Source organism: Phocoena phocoena, chromosome 11 (genome assembly GCF_963924675.1).
Source record: "Phocoena phocoena chromosome 11, mPhoPho1.1, whole genome shotgun sequence".
Lineage (NCBI taxonomy): Eukaryota > Metazoa > Chordata > Mammalia > Artiodactyla > Phocoenidae > Phocoena > Phocoena phocoena.
In genome coordinates, this window is record NC_089229.1 from 15785742 (window position 1) to 15804412 (window position 18671).

The following is an 18671-nucleotide window of genomic DNA, read 5'->3' on the forward strand; positions in this document are numbered from 1 at the left end:
CAGACATGGGATTTGAATCCAAGACTGTCTGATTCTGAAGTTGTTCTTCAATCGTGCAATATGGCTCTCTAAAAGGGAAACAGTCAAACCTATTTTACAGAAGTACCATAATGAGGAAAAGTATATACTAGATGCTTAATAAATAGTAACTAAGGTCCCTTTTGCTATTAATGTTCTAACACCCTGTGATGTGACTGTTTTGTTCATAGAGTCAAAGAAGTCAAAAGATAGCATCAAATACCTAAAAGGAAAAGGTCTCCAAAATGAAGAAGTTATTTGCTGAGATTGTGGCTCTAAGTCAATAAAGATAGAAAGAGAGAAAGACACTATGAAACCGAATTAGAATGGAAAACCCTAGATAATAAAAATGGATTTAGTAGTTTTAGCACAGGCAGGCACCTTGGATCATCCATACAGCACCCCTGTCTAATAGATAAAGAAACAAGATCTGAGGTGAAGACACTTGCCTAAGACCACACTGTTAGAAGACATCAGAGCTGGGTTTGGAGGCCAGTACTCCAGGGGAAGTGTTGATTTGGGGTTTCAAGCTCTCTTCCTAATGACTCTGATCAGTTACCCAATTGGTCTGATAATTTTCAATCATCTTTCAAACAAGGAGAGTTTGTAGAGCTACTGCTTCTTGCTTATTACTATTGTGCAAAGTGCTCTGAGTACAAAGGAAACTTAAAGCTCAGTCACTGACTCCACAAAAGCTACAGTGTCCTTAGCAAAAATCAATCCTTAAGATTATTAGGTAACAAACAGTTCAGTGCCAGGGTACACAAAGACTGATGAGAGGGAGAGGGGAAGGAAGCAGGGGAGGGAGAGAGGGAGAGGAAAAGAGAAACATCAAAGACAGACAGGATAGGGGCAATTATAGCTAACATTCCTGCTTTATTTCTTCCCTTAGCACTTAACACCATCTGCTATACTATATACTGAACTTATCTTTATCACGTGCCTCCCTACACTAGATTGTAAGCTCCATGAATGCAGGGATTTTTATCTTTTTTTCTTTTCCCCACTGTTCTATACCCGGTGTCTAGAACAGTGCCAGGCACAGTAGAGGCTCAATGGTTATTTGTTGGATGAATGAGTCAAATGAGCAAGCACTGACCACTTACCATATGCTCTGTGCTAAGCCCTTTTAATTTTCCAACAACACTATGAAGGGTTTATTTTTTAATTTATTTATTTTTATTTATTTATATTTTGGCTGCATTGGGTCTTTGTTGCTGTGCGCGGGCTTTCTCTAGTTGGGGCGACCGGGGGATACTCTTCGTTGCAGTGCGCGGGCTTCTCATTGCGGTGACTTCTCTTGTTGTGGAGCACAGGGTCTAGGTGCGTGGGCTTCAGGAGTGGTGGCACGCAGGCTCAGTAGTTGTGGCTTGCGGGCTTAGTTGCTCTGCAGCATGTGGGATCTCCCTGAACCAGGTCTCGAACCCATAGTCCCCTGCACCGGCAGGCAGATTCTTAACCATTGCGCCACCAGGGAAGTCCCAAGGAGGTATTATTATCTTCAGTTAACACACGGGGGAAATGAAGTCTCAGAGGATTTTAAACCACTTGCCTAAAGTTACAGAGCTATTGAGCATCAGAGCCCGTTATGGAAAAAGGTACTAGGATAGAGACAAAAGGAGATTGTTGTTGTTATATGGTAACATAGTTAATGGCATCTTATAGAATCAAAGCATTTCTTTTTTCTTATGAAAAGTTTCAAACATATGGAAAAGTATAAAGAATTTTAAGGGAATTCCCTGGTGGTCAGGGGTTAGGACTCTGTACTTCCAATGCAGGGGGCAGGGGTTTGATCCCTGGTTGGGGAACTAAGATCCTGCGTGCTGCATAGCACGGCCAAAAAAAAAAAAAAAAGAATTTAAAAATGAACACCAGTGTACTCAACACCAAGCTTTATAATATTTTAACATTTTACCATATTTGAATCATATTTTTAAATTGAAGATAAAAATGAACCCCCTGTGTTCCCTTCCTTAATCCTACTTCTCTGCTTCCTGTGTTCATGCCCTGATGTAATCACTGCCTCGAATCTGGTATTTACTGTTTACATGCATTTCTATACTCTTACTACCTATATTTATATATCCATAAAAACACATGATATTGTTTTTTATTTTCAAACTTGATAGAAATGGTACCATACTTTACAGAGTATTCTACAATCTGCACTTGATACTTTGGGTGTTTTTAGATCTATCCACAGTGACACATGTAGGTCTTGTTTAAGGGCCATTGTGTGACTATGCCACGATTTATTTGTCCATTCTCCTGTCGATGAAATTTAGGTTATTTACATTTTTCACTATTGGAAACTGGCTCTAATGAATATTTTTTGTACCTGTTGCCTAGGTACAAAAAATACCTGGCTCTAGGACCAGAGGTGGAATCAGTGGGTCCAAGAGCACCTGCAATCTTAAGTCTTAACGAGATAGTGCCACGCTGCTCACCAAGATCTTCTACATCCTTACTGGTAGCGTAGGAAATACAGTATTTGCCATCTGAAGGGTATGAAATGTTATTGTCTTTATAAGTTGCAGTACCCTAATTACTAGAAAGGTCCACCTCTTTTCATATGATATTGCCCATCTGAATTTCCTCTTCTGTGAACTATTCATATTCTTTGCCCATTTTTCTAATGGGGTATTTGTCTTTTAAAAATGTATTTAGAGGGATTTATCATATATTCTGGATATTAATACTTTGTTCATTATATGCATTGCAAAATATCTTCCCCCTTTCTGTGGCTTTTTTTTTTTTTTTTTTTTTTTGGCCACACCATGCGACTTGTGGGATCTTAGTTCCCTGACCAGGGATCGAACCCAGGCCCTCGGCAGTGGAAGTGTGGAGTCCTAACCACTGGACCACCAGGGAATTCCCTCTGTGGCTTTTATCTTTTAATTTTGTCTATGTTGTGCTTATTAAACAGAAGTTTAAAATCCGAGTGCAGTCAACTTTGCCAATACTTTCCTTATGATTTATCCTTTTTGGTACTTTTTAAAAGAAATAATTTCCTATTCCAAAGTCATAAACTTATCATCCATATTTTCTTCTAAAAGGTTTTTTTTTTTTTTTCATTTAGATGTTTCTTTTCAGAAGGGGAAAATTGTTTCTAGGGAAGGGGTCTAATTTTATTTTATTTATCCTAAAATGCGTGTCCCAGAACCTTTGTCCACTGATTTTTAATGCCATATCTCTGTCACACAGATCATCTGTACAATCCTCTTGTTGAGACAGAAAGGCAAGAATTTGATGAGGCAAAGACAAGTTTCATGTCAGCCTGTCTTGGGCATCTCTGCTGTTTCACTACTCTTTGTCTAGCACTGTTAGATGACCACATTGTCTTACTCCTTAATAAACCTGAACATCAGGTAAGCAAGTCCCTATACCTGTTCTTTATTACTCAGCCTTTTGCTTTTCTATATGAATTTTAACATCAGATTTTCAAAATCAAAGGAAGAAAAAGTTAAGAACCAGATGGAAATTCCAATTGATTTATATATTTGAAGGGCATATCCTTTTCCAGATATGAACAGGGTATATTTCAGTAATATTTTAAAATTTTTTTCCTTGAAGGTCTTAAAATAATTTTTGTTAGAATTTTTTTCTGGGCACATTTCTATTGCTATTGTGAATGGGATATATAGATATAGATATATAGATACATAGAGATAGATATTTTCTAGTTAATGGTAAGAATGTAAATGATTTTTTAAAAACTGAATTCAGTAACCTGCCTGAATTCTTATTTGTTCTATTAGTTTGTAGATTCTCTTTTTCTTGTCAGCCATCATGACATGTCTAGAAATAAAGACAATTTTGTGTTTTCCTTTCCAATTCTTATATTTCATTTCCTCTTCTTATTGCATTGGCTAGGACCTCCAGTATGTATCTATCAGAAACAGCATTAGAAGGCATTTGTGTCTTATTCATGATGGGAATGGGAAAACTTCTAAAGTTTCACCATTTGGTATATTGTTTTCTGCAGATTTTTGAATGCTCTTTAACATATTAAATAAATACCCTTCTATTCCTAGTTTGCCAAGAGTTTTTAAAAATTATACTTGAAAGCTGAACTGTATCGAATACATTTTTCCTTTGTATCGATAGAGATGAACATATGACTTTTCTCTTTTAATTTGTTAATGCAGTATGTTAAATAGTAATTTTCTGACTTTGAATCACACTTGAATTCTTGGCATAGGCCTCATTAACCATGATTTAAAAAGAAATTTGCCCTGGATTTGATCTGCTAGTATTTTATTTAGAATGTTTTCATCTATATTTATGTGTGGTTGAGTCATAATATTCTTTTCTTCTACAGCTCTTCCAAGATTTTGAAACTGAGATTATATTAGCTTCATAAAATTAACTGTACAGCTTTCCTTCTTTTGTTTTCATGTTCATTTTCATAAACTAAGGATTTTATGCTTCTTAAAAGTTTAGTAAACGTTGCAATTTATGCCTGATGTTTATTGAGGGAAGAGACCTTTTCATTTACTGTGGTTATTATTTGATCTTATTTCTAGCATCCTGTTTCATATTTTGAGTTTACGATCCTTTTTCTAAGCTTCTTTTATCTTCTCAATTCTTGCCATTTAAGTTTTCACATTTTTCCATTTTTCTTTGGTAACTTATGATTCTATTCTTTTAGTGATGATCATATATCCAAACATCTATTAAATCCAAACTATAAATTTTTTTCAACAAATTCTACAGTTATTTAGTATTTCAAGACAAAGACCTTAGCATGCGTTAACTATTCCTTAAAGATTCTCTCCCAACTACCCTGTGTTTTATTGTTTCCTGGAATTTGGTTTTACCTTCTTGAAACACACACAAATTCATTTTTAAATTACAACCAAAAGTTAATTAAATTTGCTTATATATTTTTAAATTTCTCTCATCTTAAAACAGGGTTCCCAAATTCTTTGACACTCCTTCCTGGGAAAATTGTGGCGGGGGTGTCTATGCACTTCCTTCAATCTTGGTAGGTTTGTGACTGCTTTGATCAACAGAGTAAGGGGGAGTGAAACTTTCACTTCTGAGATTGGGTCATAAAGGCAATGCGGCTCCCCCCTCGGCACACTCACTCATGGGGCCTAAGCTTCCATGTGAGAGGTTCAACTGGTCAGAGGCCACTGTGTGGTGAGGAAATTGAGCCACATGGAGAGGCCACCTGAACACACTCCAATCGGCAGTCCTAGTGTTCAAGTCATCCCAGCTCAGGCACCAGACATGTGAGGGAAAAAGCTTCCAGAGGATGCCATCCTCCAGCCGTTGATGAACTCCAGCTTTTGAGTCTTCCCCTCTGAGGTCCCAGACATCATAGAACAGAGACAAGCCATCCCCGCTGGACCCTGTCCAAATTCCTGACCCATAGAATCTGTAAGCATGATACTGTTTTAAACCACGACACTTTTGTTAAACAACAACAATAACTAGAACATTGTTGTTTCTTGTATCCCAGACCTTAGCTATGGTTTTATTTTTCTTCTTCTTGAAATCCATTCTTTAATTTTTCTTTTTTTTGCGGTTCGCGGGCCTCTCACTGTTGTGGCCTCTCCCGTTGCGGAGCACAGGTTCCGGACGCACAGGCTCAGCGGCTATGGCTCATGGGCCCAGCCGCTCCGCGCATGTGGGATCTTCCCGGACCGGGGCATGAACCCGTGTCCCCTGCATTGGCAGGCGGACTCTCAACCACTGCGCCACCAGGGAAGCCCCCATCCTTTAATTTTATTTAAGTGAAGTTCTATGGGTGCCATATAGTTCTCTTAGTTTTTGTATAACTGAATATGTCTTTGCTTTGCCCTCACTCTTGAATAATGGTTGACAGTTCTTTGTTCTCAGCACTTAAAAGATATTATTCCATTGTCTTCTGGCATCTCTTATTACTCATGATAGTCTAATTATTGTTCTTTTCTCTCATAGCTTAAAAAATTTTTTACTCTATCAATATGGTTTTAGAAAAACCATCAATGAGGGGTAAACAAATTTGTCTAGCCTTTTTGTGCCATGCATCTGAGCCCAGGATATTTGTCTCAATTGTGGGAATGGAAAAAGCATGGGTTTTGTGGTCATGCACATCTGATTTTGAAACAGAGCTCTGCCACTTGCCATATTGATTTTGGGCAAGAAAATTCTCCAACTCAGTAAAAAGGTACCTGTTATTATCTGCCTTGCAGAGTTGATGTGAGAATTAAATGGTTCTATGTGCTTCCTACACATTTGTTATAAAGAGTGGCATTATCCTGCCTTTGCTTCATGTTCTATCACGACTTCCTTGTCTGTTATATTGAGGGCAGTAATAGTGGACCTCATAAGTTGTTGTGAGAATTAAATGGGGAAGTGCCTAATGTTATGTCTAGTGTACACTAGGCCCTGAATAAACGTTACTTTGCTTTTCTTATTACTATTCAGCTGAAGGAAGTTACAAGAGGCCTTGGCAGTGTGGCTCTAGCATGGGATAGATCCCCAGGGGAGCTCAGCTTAGTTTGCTGTGCATCCTGGGCAAGCCCCCTCTCCTCGCTGGGTCTCTTGCTTCTTCTCCCGAATGCAGGGAAAGCAATTCCTGCCTCCTGGTGCTTGGAGGGGGCCTGAGAGACATTTTGAATGTTAAGATTCTGCAATTTAGCAGGTTCTGGGTAAGAGAGCCAGGCCAGGACATCGAAACACTGAGAAGCAGTCTGGAGGCTCCGTCCGTCATGGTCACTTGGCCTGGGAGTTGATCCCATGTGGCCTCCCCGGCCCTGCCCGAGTGGGTGAGCTTTGATGCTAGGCCAGAAAACAAGCGTGTAAAAAGGTGAAAACCTGGGAAATGATATGTAGCCCTGCCCCCTTAGCCATCAAACCCGAGGCAGCCTTTCACAGCATTTCATGCTGAAGCACTTCCAGGAACTATTGTTGCCTTCCGGATGTTCCTAACAGTGAAACAGGGGCATCTGGTAAAAACCCATAGTGAAAGGTAAAGGCACCTGCACTGACTTGGGATCCAGGTATCCTACGAACTAAAATCAGAGCAGTCAACTGAAAATATGTTGTTGTTGCTTTTTTTAAATAGAACCTCTAGTTTCCTCAGCCCCATTAGGATGAAAAGTTCATTGCCTGCTACCCTACCTTTGCTGACTAATTTTGCTAGAAAAGTGCTGCTTGCAGCAGAGAAAGAAAGTCTGGCTACTTTAGTTCACCGCATAGGCTCTTTCAGTGAAAAGGAATTAGGGAGAAAAGAGTGAAAAGGAATTACGGAGAAGAAAGGAGTCAACTACCTTTGAAAGAGGCTGTTCTGCGAAGAGGTGATAGAGTCCCCCCGCGGGATCATTGTGATATTCCACACGATCATTGTGACGGTCAGCCTGCTACTCGGACATACAAACCCTGCACCATTCACAGCTACCAGGATCGTGTGGGAGTTATAAGATATATAGAGCTGGCCCCTGTGGTTGGGGGAGGGGCCAGGGAACAGAGGGCTCTTTTTCCTAATTAGCTGTTTTTATACAGGGAACACATGACCCAAACACAACCACCAACTGTGTCTTTGACATATACAGGCAGAAAGGGGGAGCTGGGCTTTTGTCTGCCGCAAATTCTTTCAACTTGCCTGTCACCCCAAGCTGTAAAACTCAACAATGCGTCGGATGAGCGGGACCATTTCAGATAGTTTGCTAAATGGACTTGGAGACAGGTATTATTTCCATCTGTTCAGGGTTGAAAAATACTGTAAAAGTGAAATTGGGTTAATATCTTTTTTCTTTCCTTTTCTAAAAGATTTGTGGCCGTTTTTGCCATTTGCCTGAGTTTCCAGTGTATCCTAGAATGTGTGTGGTTCAAAAAGAAATAAACACATTTTAAGGAATAATATTTCTTAGTAATAAATTCAACCTATTCTAATTGTTCTACTGTCCATAACATTGACTGTTAACTTAGTACATACAAATGGATTTCAAAGGCTATTACAACATAGACTACTTTCCCTGTCTAATGAAGGGTGTTTGATAATATACAGTCAGTATAAGAATCAGCAACTTGAAGAATAAGATATAAAACAAGGAAAGGGTGCTTGCTTTGTGGATGTATATATACTTATTTGTGAGGTATCGCTCTTCTTTGATTTCTGAAGCAATGAAAAAAATCTCGAATATTTTTTACCCATCAGCTTAACTGAAAGCAGTTATGCACAAATGATCTTCCCAGAGCCAGAGGTAACATGTGCTAACACTAACTATGCTGAACTGGAAGTCATCAAAATGCCATGCCTGGTGGCACTGCCCAGGTAGCAGTCACCAGAGCATTTCCATATACAGCTCAAAGAGAATTTCCATCTGTAGCCATGGTGCAGGCAGGTTCAGAGAACTTCCCAATGCTGAGATTAAAGAACTCCACAACAAAACGCTTCTCCAATTGGGTAAACACAGTCTTTCATGGACAGAGCTGTTTAGAAAAAATAGTGCCTTCTTTGTTTCACCACATATTCACTGCATTGTATAGCACAACTGGGAAATAGTGACAAGACCATAAAAAGCTAGATGGAAAAGTGTCAAATTAAACCCAGAGCAAAACCCAGAGCTGATTGGCTTAATTGGAGATAATGAGGAGCAAAACCACATCTCTACTTGCAAAGTAAAACAGAGAACTGAGGCAATTACCCAGAAAATTCACCAACAGCCCTTTGCCGAAATGCCTAGAAAACTGAGGCCAAAGTGTTTTGAGATGTCAAATGTCTGGATAATGCCTTAAAGTTCCACCTCACTTTGCTAATGATGACCTGGACTCAATGCGTATGCCATTCTTTCCAGTGAAAAATGGCATTCACCCCAAGTCGGTGATTAGGTTCCTGCCCGCAGAGACTACTGTAAGCACCTCCGGTCAGAGATTTCAAGTCCCGTTAAACTGGAAAACAGGAGACAAGGACTTGGGGTAGGGCTGTGTCCTGGAGGTGATGAAAACCCAAGGGGTCAGTGAAACAAAAGGGAAAATGAATGCAAAAGTCATTTACTGGGGATCACACTGGGGCACGTTATCAAAGAAAACTTTACCCACCACTGGCCTGTCAATCAAGCCGTTTGCAAATTTTGGCCTCGGAGGCTTCTTCATGTGCCCAGTCTTGGCAAATCCACACTATGAAATTTGGCAAAATAGACCAGTGGAAGCAGCCACGACTGGGGACTTCCAGAAAAAGGGGAGCACAGCCACTGCTACTTACTCCTCTTTAAACTCAAATAATGTTATCTGTGTGCAAGCCTCCCATTTTCAGATATGTATACTTCTCCTTTAGCGTGCAATGCCATCTTTCTCCCCGAAAGTCCTAACAATATCGTGTCCCCCCAGAACAGAGAATGTTTCCGGGTGATGTCCTTGTGGTCTCAGAGACAGCAAGACCATGCCTGACTCCGGAGAGATGGACTTGGTACATGGAGCCCAGAGAAGACGTGTTTGGATGTGGGGAGGGCTGGGGTGGCCTTACCGAAGCTGGGGGCACTGTGCAAGGTCATGTCCCGGATCACCCTTGTGCCAAAACAGGACCACATCAAGAGGAACTGCTGGGCCACCTTCTTCAAGGACCCTTGCCTCTTGGCAGCCACCTACAAGAGAGTGAACGGCTGTATGCGTGGTTGATTTGACCTTCATTTATTACTGTCTCTTACTGAAATGACAGGAAGGCTTCGGGTCTCTAAGTTCAATGTTATAGACTTTTTATTTTTAACAGCAAAAATACACTTTAAGAAATGAAATCTTATGTCGAGACTCAACACGTACAACCGCTAAGAGAGATGCTGACCTGGTTGAACCAGGGGAGGGAGACTCAGAGTCCTGCCTCGTGACGCACCCCTCCCCCACTCCTGAGGGGGGCCCAGGCCTCTCCCTGTATCCCTAGGGCTCCAAGGCTGCCGAGGAAACACTCAGCTAGCTCACTGCGGGGCTCTGTATTACCCAAGCACCATCAAGGCGAGTGATGGGCTGCCATACCCGGGCCTGAACCTTCCGCTTCGGCTTACCAACCTTCACAACACACCGGTCCACCATGGTGTCCAGCCACTCGATGTAGGACTCGATGGGAGACTGCTCCTCCAGGAGATGGTCGAACTCCTGATACACTGTCAAACAGAGGAGACCCCACACACCATGCAGTTGTGTTTAAACACACACAGGTGTTAAAAGAACAAAGGAATACAACGGAATAAAATAAAAAGCTCCAAAGTCTTAGCAGGGCATTCAAGGATTTAGAGAATACACCCCAACTCACCTTTCCAGGCTCATCTTCCGTGCCTGTGAACACTTTAAGCCCTGGCCACCCCGGGTTACTTGCCATCCCCGCTTTTCTCAGGCAGTTCCCTCTGCTTAGACTGTTTAGTCTGTCATGAAACAGCTGAAATGATCCTCCGATGAAATCCTATTTACCCTCCCATGCCCCTTGCCGGCAGAACTGATCACTCTCCCTCTGTACTTTCACAGCACTTTACTATTTGCATTCTACCTTCACTGTATCACTAAGAACACTGCTATAGTTAGGGGTGTGCATGGGTGTGTCCCCCTGCTACTTCTTTGCCTGACAGCTTTATTAGCTGGCACATTACCTGTGCTGTAGCTCTTGTCCAGTACGCACCTGCTTGCATGACAGGGGAGACGCACTGCTGCTCTCTTGCTCTCTGCCCCGTGGTAAGGCACATTTGACCGTTCAAATGTTTCTGAACCACAATCATACTGGACAAGCAGCCTAACCAGCCTCTCAGTGCTTGACACGTAGCAGACGCTCAATAAACATTTGTGTCAAGGAAACCATCACTGTGCCCTCCAGTTTCCATTCTGGTCAAAGGAGGGTCATCATATCATTTTACAACCTGCCTTCAGGTACAAGTCAAATCATTGAATATAGAAGGACTCTGTAATCAGTGAAGCACTGCAGAAAGTAGAAACATTGCTGTGGTGATCTCCAGTCTGGAACATCTCCTCTTATGACATTTCTTTGTGTTTTTGTATGTGAAGCTCAATAAATCAAACCACAATTCAGGATTCACATGTTCCTACAGTTTTCATTTCTCTGGGCAGCTTCTGTTGTCCCATTTTCCAGGACTGGCCAATCTGCTCTATTGTACTTAACTGATAACTGCTGCAAGAGGTCAGCTTCCAGGACCCGAAAACATATACTTTAGAATGAGAAAGGACTTTACAAAACCCATTTAGTTGATCTGTCTCATTTTATAGGTGAGGAAGCTATGTCTTAGAGATCAGATGACCCCCCCAGAGTCAGAGGGTGAGTTGGTGGGAGAGCAGGAACTGGAACCCAGTCTCTGACTTTCCCTCTGGTGTTCCTTCACTCTTCACGGCACTGCCTGTGCGTCTGAGACACTGTGCTTCAACCCGTGATGATAATGATTGAGATGGCAATGAAAGTGCTAACTGCCAACATTGACTGAGTGCTTGCCGCATGCCAGGCACTCTCCTAAAATGTTTTCTACGGGCACACTCTGACCTTAGACTACCCCTAGAATGTGAATGTCATGAGGCCAGGACCTAGAACAGTGCCTGGTACACAGTAGTTGCTCAAATGTTTGTTGAAAGGATGAACGGCCCATGGAGGTAGGTACTATTATTACCCCCTCACACACACCCAGCCTTTTGACAAATGAGGCAAAAGAGGCACACAGAGATGAGTGACTTTCACAGCTGGTTAATGGCAGAGGCAAGTTTCAAACACAGCCTGACTCAAGCGCTTGCCTCCCAACCTCTTCTCTACACTAGCTCTACGCTGTGTACCATGTATGTGGCGCACATTGTCCCATTTAATCCTTTTGCGTTATCCCCATTTTACAGATTTGGAAGCCGAGGTCACAGCGCACCAGAGCCAGGGTGTGAATCAAGGTCTGTCAGGCATCCCAACTGCATGCTCTTACCACAGCACCACTTAAGACTCATTCTAATCATCCTGCTCAAGTCCCAATGTGTACTTTTTAATTTAAGGTAAGCCAGGCATCCCCAGCCAGCATCTACATCATGGATGTGATGGTAACCCCCTAAAGCAAGAATCCGCAGACTTGTCAACTGGTTGTAAGGAAAGGGGGGTGCAGCACACAGGTGCCCCTAGTCCTATTCAAACCGACCTTTGGTCCAGCTCATTGTGTTCAGGAACTTACTTCCCAGCTGTCTGGAAGGAGCAAGGATGACACCCGCGTGCCAGGCCACCTGCCTTCAGGCTTCCTCAATCCCCCTCATCCCGGCACTGCATCACATAGTATGTCCTCTTTGGTAAAATGCAACCATTTGGAAATTACTTGTTCAACTTCTGATTTGCCGTTAGCTCTAAGCTCCACGTGGCAAGGGCAGTGTCCATCTTATTCACTGCTCTTTGCTCAGCGTCTTAACACAGTGCTAGACCCAGGACAGGCATTCACTAAGTACCAGGTGGGTTGCACTGAACCTCATTATGACTCCCTTCCTCTAGAAGAATACAATCACAGATTTAAAGGACAACATTCTGGGCTTCCCTGGTGGCGCAGTGGTTGAGAGTACGCCTGCCAATGCAGGGGACATGGGTTCGTGCCCCGGTCCGGGAGGATCCCACATGCCACGGAGCGGCTGGGCCCGTGAGCCGTGGCCGCTGAGCCTGCGCGTCCAGATCCTGTGCTCCGCAACGGGAGAGGCCACAACAGTGAGAGGCCCGCGTACCGCAAAAAATAAAAATAAAAAATGAAGAAAAATAAAGGACAACATTCTGCCTAAGAAAGCCAGAAGAGAAAGCCCCAAAAGGTTCTTTCTTGGAGAAGCAGCAGTGACCTTCGTGCTGCTCCAGCAAAGGCTCAGAGCCTGGTCCCTAAAACAAGCAATGGTGATTGTATTTTTCCTTATGAGTCTGGGTCACATTTTCTTCCCCCCATGAAAGGTGCTGAGGGGAGAAGAGAGCTGAGTCTAATGCTGCTAGGAGTGGTTAGCAGAACCAGGAAGTTGGATCATTCTGGGCTTCCACCCATCTATTTGGTCCTCCACAAACATTGCTGGCCCCCGCCTCTACCCCTGGCCCTGTGTGAGGCCCTGGGGACATGGCCATCAGGAGTATAGCTAGCACTGTTAGGGGGCTCTTAGCCATGCTTTCCATTGCCTTCCAGAAGGAAAAACAGAACAGGAAGCATGATTGTAAGCACTTGGAAAGATCCTGGAACCTCTAAAGCTTGCCCACATCTCGTAATTTTTTTCTCCTCTGGCATGCACTAGTGCATGGCAGTGACACCAAAACTAGACCTGGGTTCCAGGTCTAGCTCTGCTACCTTGGGAAAGGTTTACCACCTCTCTGGGGCTCAGTTTTCTCATCTGTAATATGGGGCTGATAAGTGAATCTTCCCCAAAGGGTTGATGTGGAGATTGAGATCATGACACAGGACCTGGCATAAACTAGGCACTCTATCAGCTGAATTATTATTTGTGACAATCTCTAAAATTCTTAACCGGGGGAAGCAGGCTGGAGGCTGTTGCACAGGGAGAAATAAGAGCCTGAGAGGAGCTCTGGGGTCACTAGGAAAGAAGAAGCCCCAGGGAAGGTCCACGTGATCCAGTGCTTCAGCTGCTCCATTTGTTTTTGAAAAGAGGTCTCTAATAGGAACATCTTAGAGAACTCTGTTTATAAACATGACATGCTTAGGCTGGATGAAGAAAGTTTGCCTTCAGGGCAACAGTGTTGAGGGGGTGTAGTGGAAACCTAAGGGGCTTGGGGCTCTCAGAAGAGTAGGCCCCTCTTCTCGGGGTGGGGGACAGCCACTCTGCAGCTTCCTGAATGTCACTATTAGGGCCTTGGGCCTCACCCCATCCAGAAGGCACAGCTGCTGCCATATCCCCCACATCCAGCACAGCCTCAGCACCAAGCTTTCCAAGAGCTAATGGGGCCGGACTCTGTCCTCACGCTCTGTCCTCACGCTCCCTTCCCCCGAGGCACAAGAAGCGACGGCTGAGCAAAATAAGGAAGGAGCCAACAGACCCTGGTCCAGGGGATTCCCTGGGCAGAGGCTGTGATGGGCCGTTGAGGAACAGCACAGATGTGCTAAGAATGGTGGTGTTCTCTGGCCTTCTGTGTCCTCTGCTGCTAAGAAGAGCAACCCGACCACATCAGGATAATACCTGGAGCGGTACTCTCACCATCTTTATCCACAGGGGCGTGAACATGTATTCACAGAAGTGAATCACCTTCCATCCCCTTCTCAAACATCTACTACGATTGAGAGGTTCACCTGCCAGTAAATAGGTGGGCTGACGCCCGTGACCCTCCACAGAAAAGTAGGTGGGATTTCCAGCTGCCTCCAGGCTGACATAATGACATACACTGAGAGAGGCAGCAAGCTTTTGTCCTCATTTGTTGATGCCACCTAGGGAACAGCACCTGGCATTGAGGGTCACGGCTGGGGCCTTTGGCCTGACACTGTGTGCTGCCCAATGCCCCAGCACCCAATGTCTCCAGCAAGGTTGACCCATGTCCTTGTAAATCAGCTAGCCCCTCCATCTAGGCTGACCCATCTAACAGGAACAAGAGAGGGGATGGGATCCCAGGGACAAGGACAGGGTGGGAATGCCACCTAATTATGTACCAAGATACTCTTTCTTTCTTTTTAAACAAATAAAAAGACACACGCCCTGGTAGAGCATCTTACACTGGATTATGAGCTTCCGGTGCTCATCTCGAGTGTCTTCCATGGTGTAGAGGGTTTGCTTGGTGATGCTGTTGAGGTCCACGTTCCTCCAGTCTTCCAGCATTTGGAATGTGATGTCTGCACTGTGGATCACTGTTCGAGATGCCTGGAATCCAATCCAATCAACTCATTAGCTCATGGGTTGTTAGGTTAAAACCCCTTCCTTTATTTCCTTTTAGTTCTTTTTAATGAATCTGTTTATGGTACTTTGCAAAGTACTCTGAAATTCAAGAAAACTCAGATGATGAGTCTATAACTCAGAAGATCCGTATACCATTTTCTCTGTGGCTCTCTCCTCAGATCTCTCTTTATAAGAAACTACCCCATGGTGGCCTAGGCCAGACCAAACCTGCTGTTCCCAGCCCCTTTGGTCTTGACCCCGTGGAACAATGGGATGAAGCCCAGAGATCTGTCAGCCTCCTGATGTGAGCTTGTGGGCGAGAGCCCTGTGTTTAATAACCCGTGTCTCTAGCGTGTGAGAAGCAACAGGCTCTGATCTAGGAAGGGTCCTGCTACCCTTGGGCCTATGATAGATTCAACTCCAGAAATTTTACAAGGTGTATTTTTCGCCTAAGTGCATTCTGAAGCAGTTTATGGTCTAGCTTTCTGCTTTTGCTTTTTATGTAACTATAATAATTAAAACAAATACGAATAATTGAGATGGAAGAAAAGGAAACTATACCTTACGACTCAGTGGTCTTTTAATGTGGTCTGTGTGAATGTGAGAGTGTGTGAGTGTGTGAGTGTGTGTGTGTGTGTGTGTGTGTGTGTGTGTGTGTTTAATCTGTGGCTTCCTCAGCAACCCTCATAGTAGAACTTAAATTTGTAAGCTGGAACAATACTCGGAACAACAATACTTGGAACTACCAAGTTGTAACAATACTGATAAAAGCAAAGAAAAACACTTCCAGAATCATTTCCTTTCCTTGCATGTTTTCAAAAATGTCTTTAATAAAACAAAACAAGATTTCAAAGACACATGGACATTATAAGTCGCCTAATGCTTATGAATTTCCAATCAAATGTAAATACCGACAACCCTTTTACATGTAGACTGTCCGAGCACAGGTAAAATAAAATCTTACTTAAATCATCGTAGAAGTCTTTGCACAACACAGAGGCCTAGAATATATGAATATATGAAAAGTGAGTTGGGTTGGTTTCTAATGATAACTGAATGTGAAGGTCTAGGATTCTGGATTCAAATATACTTAGTGCAAATCCTGACCTTGCTACTGACCAGCTGATCGATTGGGGGCAGGCAAGCAGATTAACCTCAGTTTCCTGATCTATAAAATGAAGATGTACTAGTACCTATCTCTTCAGGAGGGCCGCTGTTGAAGACTCCTTGGGATAATGCTTGCAAGGTGCACAGTTCAGGGAGTAAGAGCTCAATAAATGAGGCTCCTCTCATGCAGGTCGATTCCCTTTGTTGTGATCGCTCTGACACCCCAGGACCTTTGCACAGGGTACTCCTGCTGCTGAAATGTTCTTCTCTCACCCTGCCCCGGCCACCCTGCCATCATGTGTGCTCCAAATTCAATGCAGTACCCATGGAGAGGGCTTCTCTAACCACATTATCTAAATAGGATCTAAAATGCCCCGTTATTCTCTATTTCCATTCTCTTTCCTTCATAATGCTTATCACTTTTCATTATTTTTTGTTGGGCAAGTACCACTAAGCGTAAATGTCTGGCACACAGTAGGCACTCAAAAGATTTTGTGGGATGAATGTCTGAGATATGAATGCCAAGTTGCTTGCTCAGTGTATATCCAAAAGGGCCTGGATAGTTGGCTCTTGGGTTTAAGTATCTGGGGGTGAGTTTTTGGCTGGATGTTGTTTAGTCTGACTTGCCTTGTGTGTGTTTAGGAAGGCTTGCTGGGATATTAGCTAAGATGCTCCATGGTGTTTCATTCCCAGCACTAACCCTAGTCCTTTGGCTGATCCAGAAATGTGTCTGATAGCTGTCCAGTGAAGATGGAAAGGTAGCAATTGCTGATTAAAGTATGAACTGCCTATGTGAGAAGTGGCGAGTGTGTGTGTGTGCATGCCCATGAGCATGCAGGTGGTTGTAGGCGTGGGTGTGGATGCTTTTACCTACATGGTACATTAAAGGGTCAAAGGCCTTTCTAAACTTCCTAAATGTCTATTTTTAACTATGTCCTAAAACCGTATCTAGTCCCCTGATATGACCCAAAACCGGCTCTTCCAAGCTGGGAAGAAGAACCAGACGGCATGCACCCTCAGAAACAATGCAGTCTTTCCTTTTTTTTTTTTTTTATAAAGAATATCTCAAATCAATTTATTTTATATACACATTAAAATCTTTTATATTTAATAAATGTGTAAGATACAAAGACAAAAATGACAATTCCCAAGACCCAATACCCATGATGAATATGAGTTTCCCTGACCCAGAATTTACCATCATTAAGGTCTGGAAATATTTGCTTCCATCTAATCACTGTTTTTGTTATTGTAAAATTATTATTGTTTTTGTTTTAAAAAGATACACATATTTATGCAATTGAAATTTAATAGAAAAAATTAAACAAGAAATTTTTGATCTTTATGTGTAGATACTGTATGTTTAGTGATATTAATAGACCCCTCAGGCTTGTGTTGAGTCCCTCCTAAAACCTTTTGATGGACAGAGGTAGGATTTGAAAACTAACCCTGGCAGTGTTTATTTTGTTACTATTCATTTTATTTCCTGAATCCCATTAACCTGTGAGGCTCTGCTCTACCCCAGAACAGTGCCCAGATGTGGCCTCTGAAACAGTACAAACGTGGAAGGTTTCCCTCTGTGCCATTTATGCCAGGGGCAGGGCTGAAACAGTGAGGTGTGGGGGGGGGGGGGGGGGCGGTGGGTGGGTGGCGGTAGTTTTACACTTTCTGGTTCCTGGCCTGGAGCCTTCCTTCAGGCCACTCTAACTAGAGACCCCTCCCCCTCCCACCTTGACCTTGAGTAACCCACACCAACCCAGAACCAACAATATAAGGGAGAGGTTACAAACCCGAACACATAAACAAGGTAGGCAGGTGAAGTGCATGAGTGTGGTGGGCCAAGTGTAAGAGAAAGCGGAGGTGATGAGAGGACCCTGCCTGCTAGAGAAAAGCTCGGCCCATCCAGCTGGTTATTGCCCCGGGGAAATTAGCTCTGGGGTTGCCAGCTCTTACAATTTTTCTACAGAAAATGTGGGTGTTTAGTTGTCATCTCCTAGTTTCAACTGTTAGTGACTAAGAAAAAAAAGTTTTTTGAACATATGCCAATCAAACAAAAATAACCCCACACATCTGCGGGCCAGATTTGACCTGCAGACACCAGTTTGTCCCCTGGGCTTTAAGGTCATTAACAGTTTAATGAATGTTAATGGCCTGCCTTAACAGACTTAGATTCCCTTCCTTGAGGTTCAAAAGGAACAGAAATGCAAAACTTTATGCCATCAGTTAGAACTACAGAGCTACAGCGGGATCTTCCACTTTTTATTGCACGTATATACTTTCATTAATTAAAAAAAATTTTTTAATAGTAAGCAAATGTCACTTTTGTGCTAAAAAGAACAGAAACCTGGGGAAAAAACAAAATTGGGGTGATTTTGCACCCCCCTAGGCTACACATGGCAATGGCTGGAGACATTCTTGACTGTCGCAACCAAAGTGGTACTTGGGGGGTGGGTGGTCTTACTGGCATCTAGTGGGTAGAGCAAAGCAACTCCCCACAACAAAGAATTACCCAGCCCAAAAAGGCAACAGTGGCTGAGAAACCCCGATGTACTTAAGCAAAACACAAAACTTGTGGACCTAGAATATATGAAAGGTTAATGGGGAAATGATGTCAGAAATTATTCTGTGTGTTACTTGAAACTATTTAGTGATTGGCTAGTGTTTCAATTCCTTATCTGTAGAAATTTAAGATAATGGTGAGAGTGTACTATTAAACAACCATACCCTGACAGATCCTCTCCAGAGTTATTGTGGATTTGCCT

General features: G+C 43.0%; 1 protein-coding gene across 2 annotated transcripts in view; it reads right to left on the reverse strand.

Moving 5' to 3' along the window:
- RFX4 (regulatory factor X4) overlaps window positions 1-18671 on the reverse strand; it is a 165840-nt gene that overhangs the window by 24577 nt on the left and 122592 nt on the right. For both annotated transcript variants that reach the window (XM_065886804.1, XM_065886805.1), the window contains 3 exons: window positions 14643-14787; window positions 10012-10106; window positions 9476-9593 (listed from right to left, as the gene is read on the reverse strand). In XM_065886804.1, the coding sequence (XP_065742876.1) occupies window positions 9476-9593; window positions 10012-10106; window positions 14643-14787 (358 nt within the window). The remainder of the gene's footprint in view (window positions 1-9475; window positions 9594-10011; window positions 10107-14642; window positions 14788-18671) is intronic.